Source organism: Petaurus breviceps, unplaced genomic scaffold, assembly GCF_028583685.1.
Source record: "Petaurus breviceps papuanus isolate PSGF00001 unplaced genomic scaffold, PetGlider_PUasm1.0 582, whole genome shotgun sequence".
Taxonomy (NCBI): domain Eukaryota; kingdom Metazoa; phylum Chordata; class Mammalia; order Diprotodontia; family Petauridae; genus Petaurus; species Petaurus breviceps.
Window position 1 is genome coordinate 15034952 of NW_027186390.1, and position 19707 is coordinate 15054658.

General features: G+C 36.9%; 1 protein-coding gene across 7 annotated transcripts in view; it reads left to right on the forward strand.

Annotated features, from left to right (window-relative positions):
- Positions 1–19707, forward strand: part of WWP1 (WW domain containing E3 ubiquitin protein ligase 1) — a 147311-nt gene that overhangs the window by 34839 nt on the left and 92765 nt on the right. For 6 of the 7 annotated variants that reach the window (XM_069103611.1, XM_069103614.1, XM_069103612.1 and 3 more), the window contains one exon: positions 14223–14313. The exons of the other annotated variant lie outside the window; for it this stretch is intronic. In XM_069103611.1, coding sequence (XP_068959712.1) covers positions 14244–14313 — 70 coding nt within the window. In that variant the 5' untranslated portion in view covers positions 14223–14243. The remainder of the gene's footprint in view (positions 1–14222; positions 14314–19707) is intronic. 7 annotated transcript variants of the gene reach the window in all.

Consider the following 19707-nt stretch of genomic DNA (forward strand, 5'->3'; position numbering starts at 1 on the left):
GTTGGGGCCAATTTATGAATGGATTTAAAAGTTAAACAGGAATTTTGTCTTAGAGGCAATAAGAAGCCATTGGAGTTGATTGAGTAAGGGAGGCACATAATCAGATATGTCTTTAAGGTAAATTACTTTTTTTTTTGGAGGGCATTTGGAGTTAAGTAACTTGCCCAAGGTCATACGGCTAGTTTTTGTGTTAAGTGTCTAAGTTCGAATTTGAACTCAGGTCCTCCTGACTTCAGGGCCGGTGCTCTGTTCACTGCACCACCTAGCTGCCCCTGCAGGAAATACTTATTAAACAGTTTGTATGAGGAATTGGTTAGAGAGGGAACTTGGGGCAGTGAGACCATTTGGGACACTGGCAACAATCCAGGTAAGAGGTAGTGACATTTAAAATGAAGTTTCTTAGAAGAAATTAAATACCGTGTTTCCCCGATAATAAGACACTGTCTTATCAAATTTTTTGGACAGAAAAACACCAGAGGGCTTATTTTCAGGGGAGGGCTTATTTTAATGAACATTGACAGCAATTTTAATAAACAGGTAAATGTGAACAAAAAAATGTACCTTTATTCAATAATGAATTCAATAAAGAACAGGATGACACGCTCACTGCTGCAGCTCTGATTGGATGCAGCTCGGCGTGCGTTTCACCCAGTGTAGCAGCAAGCACCCCAGTGTCCCCAGGGTGCCTGCTCACACAGGTTCTTGGATCTGCTTTGTTAAAGGAAAGCAACTCAAAATGGGTTAACAAGCTTACTTTAATCAGTCAGACATATATCGTTTACCTTGTTCAGGAGAAAAGTCAGCACCCTGAACCTCAAAGTATACAGGCATAATTATCAAGACAGAAACATCAAGTAGACAGATTTCCAAACTGTCCAACCATTACATCCATACCCAGTCAACATCTGGGTTTCCACATTCTGGGTTTTTCAAAGCCGGGGGACTCTCAACAACAGCTTCCCAGAATTCAGATCAAATCACAGAACACTTCTCAAAGTGAGTCCCAAAACAAAGCTGCACATCAGGACTTATATAGCCTCCTACTGGCTCAGAGAATGTAACAACCTTTTGGACCCACTGGCCAATCAAAAAGTATCAACTGAAAAACAAGCCTCCCCCACCCCAGGCTTCAGGTGCACATTAGCCTAGGGGCAGGGAAGATCTTTAAAATTTACATTCTTATTACATTCGGCCCCAAGATCTTTCATGCCCATAGCATAGACAATTTACTTTTGAATTAGCTCTGAACATTTCTTAGGTCACATTTTCAAAGTACTGAACTAAAGTTAGCAAAGTGGCCACTGGGCCTTAAACAAATACAAAGTACATATTCAGTTCAAAACAAGAGTTCAAATAAAGTTGGGGGGGGGCGGGGCGGTGTCCTTCCCCTCACACAGCTCCAGCCCCTGCTTCCAAGTACAGAGAGGGGCCTGGGCAACAAAACCAACAAGGTGGGGTCCTTGGGGGTCCAAGGCACTTTAGCCCACCCACCATAGTTACAAGTCCATCCTCCCCCTGGGTCCCAAACTGTGGGATGCAGCCAGGAAACACACTCAGTGCCCCTGCTTTGCTGCTCAGTTCTTATCTTTTCCTGTGGCTGAATTCCGAACTCCTGGGTTCCTTCTCCTCCCGCAGGTGGCAGCCGCTCCTGGCTTCTGCCCAGGTCCCGATGCAGGCAGCTCACCATTCCCGCTCTCAGCTCAGCGAAGTCCGCATGCAGGCCATTCTTCTCTCCTGCTCCACAGCTCCACAGAATCACAGCTACCACAACTGGGAAACAAACAATTATCCCAGTCCCCATACTTTCCTTTTACTCTGCAGATCCTGCTCACAGCGCCATTTTGTAGCAGCAAGCACCCCAAGCGTCCTCAGGGTTTGCCGCCACCACAGGTTCTTGGATCTGCTTTGTTAAAGGAAAGCAACTCAAAATGGGTTAACAAGCTTACTTTAATCAGTCAGACATATATCGTTTACCTTGTTCAGGAGAAAAGTCAGCACCCTGAACCTCAAAGTATACAGGCATAATTATCAAGACAGAAACATCAAGTAGACAGATTTCCAAACTGTCCAACCATGTCCATACCCAGTCAACATCTGGGTTTCCACATTCTGGGTTTTTCAAAGCCGGGGGACTCTCATAGCCTCCTACTGGCTCAGAGAATGTAACAACCTTTTGGACCCACTGGCCAATCAAAAAGTACCAACTGAAAAAGAAGCCTCCCCCACCCCAGGCTTCAGGTGCATATTAGCCTAGGGGCAGGGAAGATCTTTAAAATTTACATTCTTATTACACCCAGGGGGGGGGAGGGTTCATACAGAGGGTACCATAATGTAGTGTGTAGTGCAGGGGATCACCTTCACTACAGTAGCAATCTCAATAGGGCTTATTTTCGGGGGAGGGCTTATTTTAGAGGAATCTTACACAGTAAGGGGAGGGCTTATTTTCGGGATAGGTCTTATTATCGGGGAAACACAGTATACGATAGTGGTAGCACAGAAAAGGAGGTTTAAATTAGATTCAATGTAACAAAATTTGTATCCATTTACTCTTGGATTATTTTCCCGTCATCTGTTTTCTTTACTCCCGGACTTTTCTGAGAATGATCACTTTCTATACCTTCTTGATACTATATGTGATTCAGGAAATATAATTAACTTTATTTTATTATGTTATTAGTTTCTTGGATTGTCAAGTTTTTGTCTACATCTCTTAGTCAAAAACTAGGAGATAGTAGATTTCTTTTCCTTTACTATTATTGCTATTATTGATAAAATTTAGCAGTTGTAGCTCTGATTATAACATTTTTAAAACTTTAAAAGTGAATTTTTGTCACTTAGTCACATACATGGCAGTTCACAGTTTTGGAAAAGCATGTCAATTGAATATAACTTTTCTGTAGCAAACAATACTACCCATAGGAGGTTTCAATTTGGACTTGATGCCCAGGATTTTATAAAATGATCACAGGGCTGGCTAGATGGCACAGTGAATAGAGCACTGGCCCTGGAGTCAGGAGGACCTGAGTTCAAATTCAGCCTCAGACACTTGCCACACTTACTAGCCATGTGACTTTGGGCAAGTCACTTAACCCCAATTGCCCTCCCCCCCCCAAAAAAATGATCACAGACACCATAAGAAATCAACAGTGATATATCTGTACAATATAAATTTTTCTAAATTAAAAATAGATTGATTAAATAGGGCAATACATCCAATCGATCAGTCAACTAGCATTTATTAAGGGTTTACTATAGGTGAGGCACCATGTTAAATGTTAAGAACTCTAGTATTTTATTTTAGTAATGCCAGTATTATTCTGGACTTAGTCCTCAGTCTTATTTCACCTTGCATAGCCATGCAGTTTTCAGATCTTTCTGTTACTACCTTGACAAGATTTCTCAAATTTTACCTCTATTCACTAACCTAACTCCTACCTTGTTCAGGCCTTCTTCACCTCTTGCCTGGATCACTGCAGGCAAGACTGTGATCTGCTAACTTTAACGTCTTTCCCAACTTTAGTACATCCTATACACAGCTGCCTAAATAATTTTCTGAAAACACAAATCTGACCATGGGACTCCTAGACCAAACCAACTCCAGTAGTTTCCTGTTAGACTTAATATTCAAAACAAAACAAAACAACCCTCTTTCCATTAAGCTTTTGAAGCCCAATCTGTCTTTATAGTTTCACCGTATGGAACACCATTTTGTTCTCTCACCCCCACCCCTGCTGATCCAACCAGACTTTTTTCTCCTTTTTTTCCCTTTTTTTCCTTACATACAACATTCCATCTCACACTTATTCTTTTAATAGTATTTTTTCCCCAGTTAAAAGTCAAGACAATTTTTATCATTCACTTTTACAAGATTTTGAGTTCCAAATTTTTCTTCCTACCTCCCCTTCAGAAAATGGTAGGCAATTTGATGTAGGTTATACATGTGCTATCATGTAAAAATATTTCTGTATTAGTCACAATTGTGGAAGAAGAAACAGATCAAAAGGAAAAAAAAACACAAAAAAGAAAGTAAGTGAAAAAATATGCTTCAATCTGTATTCAGAGTCCATCAGTCCTTTATATGGATGTGGATAATATTTTCTTTCATGGGACCTTTGTACTTGTCTTAGATCATTGTGTTGCTGAAAAGAGCTGAGTCATTCATTCTTGATCATCACACAATGTTGCTGATACTGTGTACAATGTTTTCCTAGTTCTGCTCATTTCACTTTGCATCAGTTGTACAAGTCTTTCCAGGTTTTTGTGAAATCTGCCTGTTCATTATTTCTTGATGTGCAATAGTAATCCATTACATTCATATACCACAACTTGTTCAGCCATTCCCCAGTTGATGGGCATCCCCTCATTTCCATTATTTTTCCACCACAAAAAAAAACCTACTATAAATATTTTTGCATATGTAGGTCCTTTTCTTTTTTTTTTTTTTATTATCTCTTTGAGATACAGACCTAGTAGTGGTATTGCTGGGTCCAAGGATATGCAGTTTTATGGCCCTCTGAGCATAGTTCCAAATTGCTTTCCAGAATGGTTAGATCAGTTCCCAACTCTACCAACAGTGTATTAATGTCCCAATTTTCCTACATCCTCTCCAAAATTTATCATTTTCCTTTTTGTCATATTAGCCAATTTTATAGATGTATAGTGATACCTCAGAGTTCATTTTTTTAAAAATAAAGCAATTGGGGTTAAGTAACTTGCTCCAGGTTCCATGGCCAGTTATTTTGTGTGGTGCTGGCACTCTTACTCACTGCCCCACCTGGCCTCCCCTTAATTAGCATTTCTAATCAGAAGTGGTTTAGAGCTCTTTTTCATTTGCTTGTAGATAGCTTTGATTTCTTTGTCTGAAAACTGCCTATTCATGTCCTTTGACTATATATCAGTTAGGTGATGGCTTGTATTCTTATAAATTTGACTCACTTCTCTATATATTTGAGAAATGAGGCCATTATCAGAGACACTTGCTGTAAAGAGTGTTTCCCACCTTTCTGCTCTCCTAATCTTGCTTGCATTGGTTTTGTTTGTACAAAAGCTTTTAAATTTAATATAATCAAAATTATCTGTTTTATATTTCTTAATACTCTCTCTTGGTTATGAATGATTAGTTTTATAATATAGTTTGAAATCTGGCATTGCTCTAGACCACCTTCCTTTGTATTTTTTAAAAATTAATTAGTTCCCTTGATAATCTTGATTTTTTTGTTCTTCCATATAAATTTTGTTGTTATTTTTTCTAGCTCTATCAAATAACTTTTTGGTAGTTTGATGGGTATGACACTGAATAAGTAAATTAGTTTAGAAAGAATTGTCATTTTTATTATTTATTATATTGGCTTGGCCCACCCATGAGCATTTGATATTTTTCCAGTTGTTTAGATCTGACTTTATTTATATAAAAAACATTTTGCAATTGTGCTTATGTAGTTCTAGGTTTGTCTTGGCAAGTAGACTCCCAAGTAATTTATATTGTTTACAATATAAAATTACTGTTGTTTTAAATGGAATTTCTCTTTCTATCTCTAGCTTCTGGGCTTTGTTGGTTATATATAGAAATGCTGATGATTTGTATGGGTTTATCTTATATCCTGTAACTTTTTTTTTAAATCAATTGGGGTTAAGTAACTTGCTCAAGGTTACACAGCCAGTTATTTTTGGGTGTGGTGCTAAGTATCAGAGCTTGGATTCGATTTCAGGTCATCCCGACTCTGGGGCTGGTGCTCTTTGCTCACTGAGCCACCTGGCCGCCCCTAAGCAGTTGGGGTTAAGTAACTTGCTGAAGGTTACAGGGCCAGGTGTTTCTGGGTGGGTGCTAAGTGTCTGAGCCTGGATTCAGTCCCAGGTCATTCTGACTCTGGGGCTGGTGCTCTTACTTGCTGTGCTACCTGGCTACCCCATATCCTGTAACTGCCAAAGTTGTTAATTATTTTACAAGTTTTTTTAGTTGATTCTCTAGGGTTCTTAAGTATGCCATAATATCATCTGCAAAGAGTGATAATTTTGTTTCCTCATTGCATCTTGTAATTCCTTCTATTTTTTTCTCCTCTTATTTATATAGCTAACATTTCTAGTTCCATCTCCACTTCTTTGCTGGCCATCTCCCATGCTTAGAATGTATTCCCTCCTTATATTTGCCTCCCAATCCCTCTCTTCCTTTAGGATGCAGCTCAGATATCATCTTCTGTATGGAACCCTTCTTTTTTTTTTTTTTTTTTTTTAAAGCAATCGGGGTTAAGTAACTTGCTCAAGGTTACATGGCCGGTTATTTTGTGTGGGTGCCAAGTACCTGAGGCCAGAACCGATCCCGGCTCTCCCAACGCCAAGGCCGGCACTTTTACTCACTGCACCACCTGGCCGTCCCCGTATGGAACCCTTCTTGATCCTCCCAACTGCTGGTGGCCTTCCTCCCTAAACTACCTTGTATTTAACTGACGTGTATTTGCTCTCTTTATGTTGTTCATATTTATAAGTGCACTTGCCATTACAGTGTAAACTTTTAAGTAGTGATTGTTTTATTCCATGCAGTGGATAGAGTGTTGGGCCAGGAATCAGGAAGATCCCATATAGGAAACTACAATTTTTTTAACTCAAAAAAGAGGGGAAAAAATCAGTACAACTGATGAATGCATTGAAACTGTGGACCTCTGACTTCCATGAAGGGGTGTATTGGGGGTGGCCATTCATCTCTTTATTCAAGTCATGTTGATTTTTATGATTTTGTTGCATTCACTTTTTATGTTTTTCTTTTGGGTTGTTCTTTCCATTTACATTGCTGTTATGTATGTTGTATTCTTGGCCCTACTTAATTCACTTTGTATTGATTTATATAGATCTTTCCATCTTCTTTGTATTCATATACATCACTTCTTACATTACAATAATATTCCATTACTATTGTGTACCATAATTTGTTTAGTCATTTCTTAGTTGATAGGCATCTACTTTGTTAACAATTCTTTGTTATCACAAAAAAAGTGCTGCTATAAATATTTTAGTGTATATGAGGATTTTATTCTTACCAATGGCTTCCTTGAGGTATAAGCCCAGTGATGAACTTTGTTATTTAAAGGAATATGGAAAGTTTAGTCACTTTATTTAGATAATTCCAATTTGTTTTCCAAAATGGTTGTACCATTTCACAGCTACACCAGTGTATTAGTGTGGCGTGACATTCCCTAATCTCTCCAACATTGATAAATGCAGTAATTTTTGTCATGTTTGCTAATATTCAGGATGTTAGGTGAAACTTCAGGGTTATTTTGATTTCTGTTTCTCTTATTAGTTTCTTTGTAGCATTCTTTCATGTAGTTATGAATATTTTTTGCTTTGCTTTGCTTTTGAAAATTGTTCATATCTTTTGATCAATTATCTATTAGGGAATTATTCTTATACATAGTTATTGTTAATTATGTAACTTTGAAACAAATTCTTATCAGAGAAATTTGCTGCAGATTTTTTTTTTAATGTTCAGCCCCTTCTTTTATCCTAGGTAGATTTTGTGTAGAAGCTTTTCAGTTTTGAGTAATCAAAGTTATCTTTATCATTTATAATTGCCTCTATTTCATATTTGGTTAAGAGTACATCTTCTGCTTCTCATTTTTTTATAGTATGCCTTTTAATATTAAGGTTACCCATCTATTTAGAATATATTATGGAATATGGTAAAAGATGTTGCTCTAGATCTGATTTTTTCCAAATTGCTTAACATTTTCACAACAGTTTTTGTAGAATAAGGAGGTGTTTTTTTCTAAGCAATTTATATTTTTCTATTTAATCAAATACTGGTCACTAATTTCTGTTGTTTGATTTTTCAGTCTTTTTGTTTTATTTAACATTTTATAGCATTTAACTTTTTATGAGAGTTGTGTTTACATTTCCCTTCATTTGTCTCTAATGTTGGGTATTTTTTAAAATTATTTTTTCCCTCTGTTATAACCGCAATACTATGTCTCTTAAGTTACCTTAGCTAATCTTTTTAAAGGTGACTTCTTTCCCCTTCAACTTGTCCTGTCCATTAATTTTTAAAATTTCGTGTTTTTTGTCCCTCCCTACGTTAGCTGAATGGCACCATGGATAGAATGCCAGGCTTGGAGTCAGGAAGATTCCTCTTCTTGAGTTCAGATCTGGCCTCAGACACTTACTAGCTGTGTGACTCTGGGCAAGTCATTTTGCTCTGTTTGCCTCTGTTTCCTCATCTATAAAATGAGCTGGAAAAGGAAATGGCAAAGCACTCTGGTGTCTTTGCCAAGAAAACCCCGAATGGGATCATAAAGAGTTAGACATGACTGGCATGACTGAATGAACTACAACAACAAATCCCTTTCCAGAGGATTTCTCTCTCTGTTGTTGACATTTACTTTCTGGTTTATTACCTATTAACTAGTTGCTTTCTATTACTCATGGAATCAAAACTTCTGAGGTATTCATTCTGAGCTCTTTCCTCTAGGCAGTTTCTGCAACTGCCTTATAGAACTTGAATTCCCATTTTCCATTGTATTCTTGTCCCAGAACACTGCCAATCCTTGCATGTCACAGAGGACCTTGTCCCATAGTAGGACTCCTTTACCATAATCAGGTCCCTGATTATCCAGCTAACCATTGATCTCTACCGTTCTTGCCTCAAAATTTTCCCCCTAGGTCTATGTCCTTCTAGTCCCCCAGGTGCCAGTTGCCTCCCAGGAATTTCTCTTCCCCTTTGGTAGGATGAGTGATCTTTTCAAGCACAAGATTCCCACGAATAACAACCAGTACAACATCTCCATTTCCCTTCACAACCCATGGGAGTATTCATTACTCCCTACCAGCAACAAAACATTACTGCCTACCTGCACCAAAACAAAGCCTTCTTTTTTTCCCTTTCATTTTCACTCCTTCCCTCCTCTTCCTCATTCAGTCCCCTGCAGGCTCTTCTATTCTTGAGAGACCACAGGAGTCACCTTCCTTTCTTTGTTGTGCCTCTATTTGATCTAGGCATATCACACATTCACCTCATCTTCAGACTTACAGGGTAGGTCACTTTGGACTGCATCCTGAATTCCATTGCTCTTTAGAACATATTCCATTTTCTTTTGTGTTTTCTAGTGGGTCCAGAATACTCTTGTGTTATTCAAATGGATTTTCCTTTGTATTTGAAGACCTTTTTCCTAATTACTTCCAGGATTTGTTTTTATCTTAATTGAATTGTTAAATTTATCTACCGTGTGTGCAGTCTTGGGCATTTTTACGGAGGTGAAGGCAATCCATGGTTCTTTCAATTGGTATTTTATCATCTGTGTTTAGAAACTCTGGGCAGTTTTCTTATATTATTTCTTGCATTATAGTGTTCTAGGTTTTTGAATTGTCATTTTCTTTTAGGACACCTCTAATCCATCTGTTGTCTCTAGCCATTGTGTCTTCCAGATCGATACATTTTGCTTGTATAGAGATCATATTTTCTTTTAATGTTACTGTTTTTTACTTCTCATCTTCTAGATTATTTTTGACTTTTGTATTCATTCATTCCTAGTATGTATCTCTTTTGTTTTTTTTGGGTGAGGCTTGTCATTGCAGATATTGTTCAGTCATTTTTCAGTTGTGTCCTATTCTTCCTGGCCCCATTTGGTGTTTTCTTGACAAAGATGCTGGAGTGGTTTGCCATTTCCTTCTCCAGCTCATTTTAAAGATTAGGAAACTGAGGGAAACAGGATTAAGTGACTTGCCCAGGGTCAGACAGCTAGTCAACATTTCAGGCCAGATTTGAGCTAAGAAAAATGAGTTTTCCTGACTCTAGGTCTAACATTCTATCTACTGTACTACCTAGCTGCCCATGTCATTGCAGATAACTATCTTTCTATTCTCTCTCTAATTTTTACTGTGCAGAACATGTATCCTCCTCTTAAAATTCTTATTTCTTTTAAACCACTCTGAAACAAAGTGCTCTGGTTTCATATTCTCCTTGAATTCCATAGGGTCCTGTTTCATTATGTATTGGGTCATTTTCTTATATTTTGCAGTTTATACTTATATATGTCTCAACTTGTTTACTACAGCTGGAGGCATATTTTCTTCTACAGCTAATACTTTCCCTGTTGATTTATCTGCTTATGTTTAATTTGAGTTTTCTTCTTCCTGAAGTCTGGTTATTTTAGTCTTTTTTTTTCTTATGTTCATCAGTTGCTCTCTTTATGTTTCCTTTCTCTCTTATGGTCATTTCCCTGGCGGTTGGTTCTCAAAAAGGCACTGCCTCTTTGCATGCTGGGCCATTCATGGTACATTAATCTACATTTCTGCCCCCAAGCAACTTTTGTGGGTACAGAACTGGCCTCAAGTATTGCTGGGCTCTTTCCCTAAGACTTAGTAGAGTGCCACATAGCCATCCTCCCACAAAGTACCTTTTCCATTCCTACCCATTTCTCTGGTCAAGCACTTCATACTGCTGTCACATTGGTACTATTACAGTTTAGGATGATTTTTATCATTTGGACTTTGGCTCTCTGAGGCTCTGGGAATGGGGTAAGATTGAGCTCTATATCAAGCGTAGAAGCATGTCCTGTCCTATGTCCTATGTTCTTCTGCTCTGTTGTAGAAATGTTTATAGCACAGAACCTTGGTATGGTGATAGCCACCCAAGCAAGCCCCAGCAGACTTCTGCGGATCTAGAGTCAAGATCTTCATGGCATTAGAAAGGGGAAGAAGAGGGATCAGGCTGTGGGGTTTGGTCTTATTGCAAGCCCATAGGTTGGTTCCTTGGTTCTGTTGTGTGTAGCCTTGTTATTGATATCATGGTAGGTGGTAGGGGAGGGGATGTTCAATGGGTTCTTTGTAGGTGTGTATTGGCTTTTTTTGTTTGTTGGTTTTTAAGCTTTCTTTTGGATGTCTAGTTTTCTATTCCATGAAAACAACTAAAGTTGCTTTACTTATACTTTCTGTTTTGGAGATATTTAAAGGCGATATTTAAAATAGTGTAGTACTCTATCTTGGTCATGTGTGACTCAGAAGTCTCCAGGTACCAAACTTTAAACAGCTCATTACCTTGGTTCAACTTTGCTTGACTGCAGCTTGATCCACTGAACAATGTCATAATCTTTTGTTCAAGATACCATTGCTGGAACCCAGCCCCACCCATCAATCCCCTTTGGAAGGCAGGCAGAGGCTTTAGACAGCAAAACGACTGACTCTCCTATTTCCTGTTTTCTTTTTTTAATATGCGTTGTTGAGATTGTGATCTTGTGATTGTAGAAAAGCCTAAAACATCCTTCTCCCTGTCCCCCAGCAGATTAATAAGAATATCAGAAGTAAACAACTACATCCAGTAAAGATCTAAACAAAAAGCCAGGAGCCAGTGGAGGTATAGAAAGAGTTAATACTAAGGAAAGTGTAATGCAAGCCAAGGTAAAGTCTGCAAGTGCTAAAAAAAGGAAGCCCCACCAGATAAATGAGTAAATAAAGTAACAAATATAATTAACAAATTCTGTAGATTAAGAAGATGTATGAGTTATAGAGGACACTAAAAGAAAGCGCAGGAAAAAGTTAACCATTTGGGGAAAAGAAATCAGGAAGAAGAGGGAGAAATTTACTATTTCAATAATTGGTACACACAAAAAGAATATTCAAAAATAGAGAAAGGGTTAGGGGAAGCTGGCATCTTCTAATGATCTGCATTACATGTACACAGGTTTTTGTATAGTGTAGCGCCAATGCAATATTCACAGCTCCCACCATCACTATAAATATACCTGCATGGTGCTCAGTCACAAAATATAACAGACTCTGCATATAACAGACAGAACCAAAACATTCAGACACCAGAAAACCAAATCCCAAATCCAGTAAGCTGATTCCATCATAGTAGCACAGAACTTAATAAGCCACAACATCCTTTAGCCTTCCCACAAGCAAGTATTTACTCACAAGCCTGACTGACTCCCTGGGATGTGTCCTGTCCTCCCAGTCTAGCTAGCTCTGATTACCAGCTTCCTGTGGGCTCTGCTGCACTCTTCAGAAAACTCCTACCACAGGTTCCATGTGACTACATTCAACCTATTGTGGGCAGAGTTTATTTTCAAAGCAGGGAAGATCTTCAAATTCCATTTACCATTATATGTAGACATGCATTAAACTCAATCATGAAACAATATACTATGAAAAGATAAGAGTTTGAGACTAGTGGGAGGGAATTTTCTGAAGTAAATTTCAAAGGCTAGATCACCAAACAGGTTTTATAAAGGGAGAAAAAAAAGCATGAGAACTAGAGATTAGTGTTTATTGGTAAAGATACAAAGTTGTAGTGACCAAATATTATAGTTGCACACTATTAATGTTGATTAGTTGCTTTTCTCCCCCTCCTTTGCAAGAGGGTCTTGGAGCAAAGGAAAGAAAAAATTAGAGGATAGGTTAGAGGAGAATATAATTAACAATCATATCTCTGAATGTGAAAAGTATGAATTCACCCACAAAATAGAAAAGGATAGGAGGGATTAGAACATGAAATCTAACTATATGTTGTTTATAAAAAATATGCTTGAAATATTCAGTTATTATGGAGCAGAATTATTCAGGCAGATTTTTAAAAAAGGAATAGCAATTATTTTCTCTGAAAGGGTAAATAAAAACAAACATAGAAAAATAATTATCAGTTTGACTACAAAGTGCTTAAAGGTTCTATAGATAAGGAAATAATATCAGTGCTCAATGTAATGTGCCATTTCTAAACTTAAAAAACCCATAAGGTTGTAAGATCCAATTTCTTTCCTCTAGAAACAGGTAAAAAACAAACACAAAGAGACAAAGAGTGGAAATCTATACTCCAAGGCCATGTGTTGATCTTGGATAGGAATATTCCAAGACTTCTCGAGAACACTACCATGTAGGGAAGAGACAAAAAGACAAAAAATAAAGGATAGGTTCTTGTCAACTACTTTCACTTGAATATTCCACAGTTCTGGCTATGCAGACAACCAGAGAAGGTCTTCTTTATTATTTGATTAAAAGACCAGAACCATTTACAGAATGTTTGTACCTGCTCTAAGAATTTGATCAGTTAAGTGTTTTCCAAGTGCTCATACCTCCCAGTTTTGGAATCTGAGAAATAGACTACAGACCAGTTAATGGTTATTTTTCCAATAATTACTAAACAGCTCTGGGATTTGGAATACTCTCATTTTGAAACCTCATTGTTCCTCATTCTTTGGCTTAAGGAGAAAAGTAGCAGAGATTGTTCAAGGTCATGGTCATTGCTTATCAACCCATTTTCTGGCCCTTTTATGTGCACATACAGCCAGTCACAGTTTCACAGTGGTTTAAGGCATGCTTTTACAATGTTTTTACTTATCTTGTGAATATGTATCTTCTCAAGAGAATGTAAACTTTCTTGAGGGCAGGGACTTAATCATTTTTATATTAGTTTTCCTAGTACCTAGGAACTTAAATGCTCTGATTGATTGATATGCATAGGCTAATAATTTCAAGGCTTATAAATGGTGCTTTTGAATGGTATTGTTCATATTTAATTTTCCCATGAATTTGCTCCCCCCAAATTCTTCTAATTTCTGTTTCCAAAAAAAACATATCTTTTTTTACACTAGTCCATTTTTTGGGTATCTAATTCCCTGTTATTCGACAAAGAAGAAAAATGAGTGGTAATCTCATAATTCTATGGTTTTTGAATAGAGAAAGTACTTTTCCTGTAGAAAAATGGAAAATACTTAATTAGAAGATGTAGCTGATTTTATATGCATCACCAGCTCCACTTAAGCTCATGGTCAGACATCTTCTGGAATTGTTTCCTTAATGACCGTAGGATTTTTTAAGGTGATGTATTTCATACAGACATGGAGATAGAGTGGTACAGTGGAAAGTTCTAAATTTTCCATCAGAAGCTAGAGGAACTCATTTAAAATACTGGTTCTGCTACTTATTTATCTCTGTGACTTTTGTAGGCCACTTTACTGTCTTTAAAACATAGTTCCTCTTCTGTAAAATAAGGAAATTAGATTAGATGAACTCAGATACCCCTTCCAGCTCCGAATTTATGATCCTATATGAATTTTTATTTTATCTGGTATGTATATAAATTGCCACTTACACATATATGAAAAGAGAGATTATCCTCAGGTATAGATTCTTGCTTACTCTAACTTCAAAGGGTTCAAATAATATGTTGTAAGTTAAATATCACCCAAATATATATTTTATGACAAATGAATACATTCTCTCTCTTTTAAAAACAATAGGCTAAAACTGAATACTAGGAAATGGCCACAGCTTCACCACGGTCTGATACTAGTAATAACCACAATGGAAGATCACAACTTCAGGTGACTGGTAAGTTCACTATATTTATAGCTATTTGTTTAGACTCTGTGACTGTTAGTTCAGATTTGATTCTATTTGAATAATAATATAACCTCAGAAATTTATATGCACTTTAAGGTTTTTACATACCGTGGCAACACTTTGAGGTTAGTATAGTATCTCAGTTTGACAGATTTAGAAATTCAGACCTAGAGTCATAGTGACTTGCCCAGGTTCACATAGAGAGTTAAGTTTGTCAGGCAATATTTGAATACAGGTTTTCTTAACTCTATTTTACAAGGTACCTGTTTCAGTGTATTAGTTTGTATTTGTTGGATATTCCTTACTGTAATCTCTGTAATCAGTACTTGGATAAATATATCTAGATACTATCATAAGCTGTTTATTAAGAACACATCTATATTTAGTACTGTGCAAGTCATACTTCAAAATGAGAGCCACTGAATATGTGAGGGAACTTAAACACCTTTGAAAGATCAGCTCAGTGCTTTTGTATGACTATTGTAAGGGCAAGGCCATGTTCCAACTCTGACCTACTTTAGAGCCCTCTGGGGCATCAAGTTCTACTTTTTCCTGGTGAAAGTGGAGATGCTACCCAAGTACCTGTAGGATTTTTATTTACGCTTAATGATCCATTTTAAAGAATTCTCTCACTATTCTTTGGCACATGTTCAGATCCCTCCCAGTGGTTTAAAGAGTTAGATAGACATTTAGGGGCAGCACACACAGGACTTTAAGAATTGGCCATCCTATAGTAGTGGCTGCACTTGAGCTGAGCCATTCTGAATTTCTTCTACGCAATAGTTGTCCTAGAAAGACTTCTGCAGAACTTAAAGAGTCAAATTTCTTTTATCTACCACTTAATAATTTTGTGACCATAGACATGTCACTTTACTGGGTATTCTTAACCTCAGTTCCTGTAACATTTTCATTTTTGTTTTTAAATAACTATTGCAATGTAATTGGTTTTCTTTGTGAAACTAAATATTTTATTTTCTGTGTTTGAAAATAATCGAAGGAGTTCATACTGTCCAGACTGACAAAGAGATCAAGAACTGCTTTATTTAATTTCTCAACTTCATTTTCCTTCTCTATTAAATGAAAGCATTAGATCACTGTGATTCAGTGATTTTTTTTTTTAATCAGTGACTTTGGTTCTTCACCTCCCTACCCAAATTACCACTTTTGTCCATTTGAACAAATTCAGCTCATTTTCTCTCCTATTTGACTTCCAGATTTTTTATTAAGAATAAACTTTAAACTGAGATGCATGGAACACTTTCTTCACTAGCATATTGTCTCCTCCTCCACCCCCACTTTCTCACTAATTTTCAATCTTTCCCTATGTACTGGTTGCTTACCTACTTACACTTACAAACTCACCCGTGTCTCCCCAGTTCTCAGAAAACCTTTATTTGATCCATACATCCCCACTAATTATTGTCCTATATCTCCCCTCCTTTTCATGATTTCTTCTCATTCTCTTATTAACTTTTTTTAGATTGTCTTCCAACCTCATCATTCAACTGAAACTGCTCTCTTCAAAGTTACTAATGATTTCTCAGTTGCCAAATCTAATGACCTTTTTTCAGTCCTTTTCCTTCTTGACTTCTCTAGTCTTTGGCACTGCCAGTCACCTTGTTCTTGATATTCTTCTCACTAAGCAGGTTTTCTTCACCACTCTCTCCTGATTATCCTACCTATCTGACTGCTCCTTCTCAATCTCATTTAGTGGATCTTTGTCTAGATCATGCATACCAAACACAGATGTGCCCCTCAGGTTGTATTGTGGGCCCTCATTCCTTCTCCTGCCATACTACTTTGCTTGATCTTATCTGCAGGTTAAATTATCATTGCTATGCAGATGATTCTCAAATATATTTATCCAACTATAACCTCTTTGTTGATCTCTGGGTTTGCATCTCCAACTTCTGGTTGGACATCTAGAACTGGATGTCCCATTTATATCTTTAAGTCAATATGTTCAAAATAGAATTTATTCCCTCTCCCCACCACCCAACCAAACTCTCTCCTCTTACTAACTGCCCTATTACTGTGGAGGGCAACACCATTCTTCCCATTGCTCATTCTCACAAACTATGTGTGATCTGGCTTCTTCCAAACACAAAAGCGTTCCATCACCCAATTCATTTTTCCTGGTTGTCCTTTATGACTTGAATTCTTTTCTTCCTTGTTTCCACCACTTCACTCCTTGTTTCCACCTCTTCTCTTCCTTTAGTCTCAGCTAAAATCCCACTTCTGCCAGAAGCCTTCCCCAACCCCTCCCCCCTCAAATCCCAGTACCTTCCCTCTGATATTATCTCTAATTATCCTGTGTTTATCTTGTTTATATATGGTTCTTTTCATGTTGTCTCTACCCATTAGATTGTTAACTCCTTGAGGGCAGGAGAGTGGCAAGAATTTTTGCCATTCTTTTTATCCCAGCACTTAGCACAGTGCTTGGTACACAGCATAGATATTGTTTTCCAACTTTTGGGTCTCAAGATCCCATTATACTCTGAAAAATTGTTGAGGACTTTCGAAGAGATTTTGTTTGTGTAGGTTATTTTTATTGATATTAGCCATATTAGAAATTAAAGCTGATAACTTTTTAATATAAGTATTCATTTAAAAATAATAATTTACCCATGTTACATAGTAACATAAATAGCATTTTTTAAAATTAAAAAATTAACTCTTTTCCAGAACAAAAAAACCCCAACTCTTTTTCACATAATCTGTAATCCACTTATGCTGTTATACTTGCTATTCTTTACAAATAGCACTAGAAGTCTTCATCTCATCTGTCCTCCATCCTTAGAATGATCTTCCTTCTCCTCTTAGTTTTCCTAGCTTCCTTCAAGAATGAGCTTAAATCTCACCTTCTGCAGAAGACCTTTCTCAGTCCATCAGCTACTAGTACTTTCCCCTTTGAGATTATTTCCCATCTGCTCTGTATATATCTTGTTTGTGTCTAGTTATTTACATGTTATTTTTCCCATTAGAATCTAAGTGTCTTGAGGTAAAGAGTTTTGTTACTCCATTGCCTGACATGTAATAAGTGATTAATAAATACTTTTTGATTGCTTAGTAGTGATATGGAGCATTCTTTCATACAGTTGTTAATAACTTGCATTTCTTCTTTTTTTGAAATTGTCTCTTCATATCCTTTGATCACTTATCTTTCAGGGAATGAATGACTTTTATTCATATGTACTTATATTATTTCCCTGTGTATTATATTACACCTTTATCAGAGTGTTTTATTACAAAGATTTTTACCCAGTTAACTGTTTTCCTTCTAATTCTCACACCATTAATTTAGCTTGAACAGAAGCTTTCCAATTTTATGTAATTGAAAACATTCTTCCTTTTTTATCTTTAATTAAGTGTGGTGTTGTTCCCCCTCCTTCTCCTCCCACAGCCATAGTTTGAAAGGTATCTCCTTTATCTATCCTCTTTTTGTTTTTTATGATGTGACGCATTTGGATCATGTAATACATTTAGGGCTTAGTGTTATATGATGATTAAGCGAAGAGTTCAGTAACTTTCAAACCACAGACCAATTTCACTGATTTTTTTTTTTAATGGAAATGAGCACCAGAAACTGCCCATAGGTAGCATAGATCAGGATCAGGTATTTAAGCTAAACTTACATTTCCTTAAGTGTTGAACTGCTGGTATATGTTGGCCTGATTATCACAGCCCTTCTGTAAGTAGGAAAATGGTTGTCGGGTAAGAGTTTAACAATTCTGTAGTGTATTGGTTGTAGTTTCTGTGGTGCTTTTTTCCTTTCTGTCTTCATGGATATTATTGTGTATAACCGTTGTATTCCTGGGCAGGTAGACACTTAGGAGTTTGTATGGCAAGTAGTTTTTTTCCTGTGTTCTTGTATGTGGTTCCTGTCTGGGTCTTACACTGTTTGAGAGCCAGGATGCCCAGTATGGCCAAGAGGGACCTGAGAAATTATGATCTGCCCTGTAGGTGTAATATCAGTTACTTCATGAGTTACTTTAATTTTTCATCAGTGTGTTAATATCTTTGTAGCAGACAACAATATAGAAAAACCTCAAAAGCAAGAGTAGAAACCAAGGTTTGAAGAGAATTTCTATTGTTCTTCATTTGTTTCAATTGTGTCTGATTCTTCAGGACCCCATTTGAGGCTTTCTTGAGAGAAATATGGAGTGGCATGCCATTTCCTTCTCCAGCTCATTTTACAGATGAAGAAACTGAGGCAAACAGGGTTAAGGTTAAGTGATTTGCTCCGGGTCACCTAGCCAGCAAGTTTCTGAGGTTGCATTTGAACTCAGGAAGGTGGTGAGTCTTCTTGTCTTTAGGGAGGGTACTCTATCCACTGAGCCACCCAGCTGTTCCTTGAAGAGAATATTGTTTGCAATTCAGTTCACCTGAAAAGAAACTTATAATTTTAGTGAACTTGAAACTCAATAGGATATGGTGGCTAAGAAAACTAGTATAGTTTAAGGCTACTTTGTGAGTCATGGTTTAGGAAGATGGTAATATCAAAGTGTTCTTCTGGTTAAATCATACCTCATACCTCATTTATAAAAGGATATTGATAAACTTGATAGTATCTGGAGAAAACAAACTTTATGGTAAGTTTATTTAAGCTCAGTTATTTGAAAAAGATATGAATGTTAACTTGGAGAAGAAAAGACATAGGGAGGACACGATAGCTAATTTTGAGTTAAAGAAACCAGAAAAGTGAGCCAGAGGGGACTCTCTAGTGGTAGGTAGTGGGAAGTAAGCTAAATAGAGTGGACACGGCTAGTGGCCAAAGCAAGGTAGAAGTAGGAAGTGGTGCTGAGCTGAAATTATCTTGAGGGATCTGTTTGGACATTTGTATTTTGTAATTTGGTATTGATAAATTGGTAGTGATCATTTGTGGACATGGGACACTTTGGAGCAGTGCTTTTCTTGGTGAGCTAGTTGTATGGTTTCCTACTTAAAATTAATTTTAATTTACTAAATAATTATTGGCAAAGTATGGTTAAGAATGTATCTTTCAAACAATGTCTTAGTCTGCCTATCTTCGATCTTCAGCCTTCTGACATTGATAAATTTCCCTCTTTTGTCATTTTTACAAATTTTCTGGATATGAGGTGAAACCTTACACTTGTTTTGATATTCATTTTTCTTACTACTAATGATTTGGAGCAGTCTTTCATATGGTTGTTAATAGTTTGCGAGTCTTCTTTTGAGAAATATTTATCCATAGCCTTTGACCTCTTCTCCACTGGAGAATAGCTTTTGTTCTTAAATATTTGTGTTATTTCTATGTGTTTGGGATATGAGATGCTTGTCAGAGATATTTAAGGCAAAGATTTATTTTTCCCATTTGGTGACTTTCTTATCCTACCTGTTTTGATTTTATATAAAATTTTT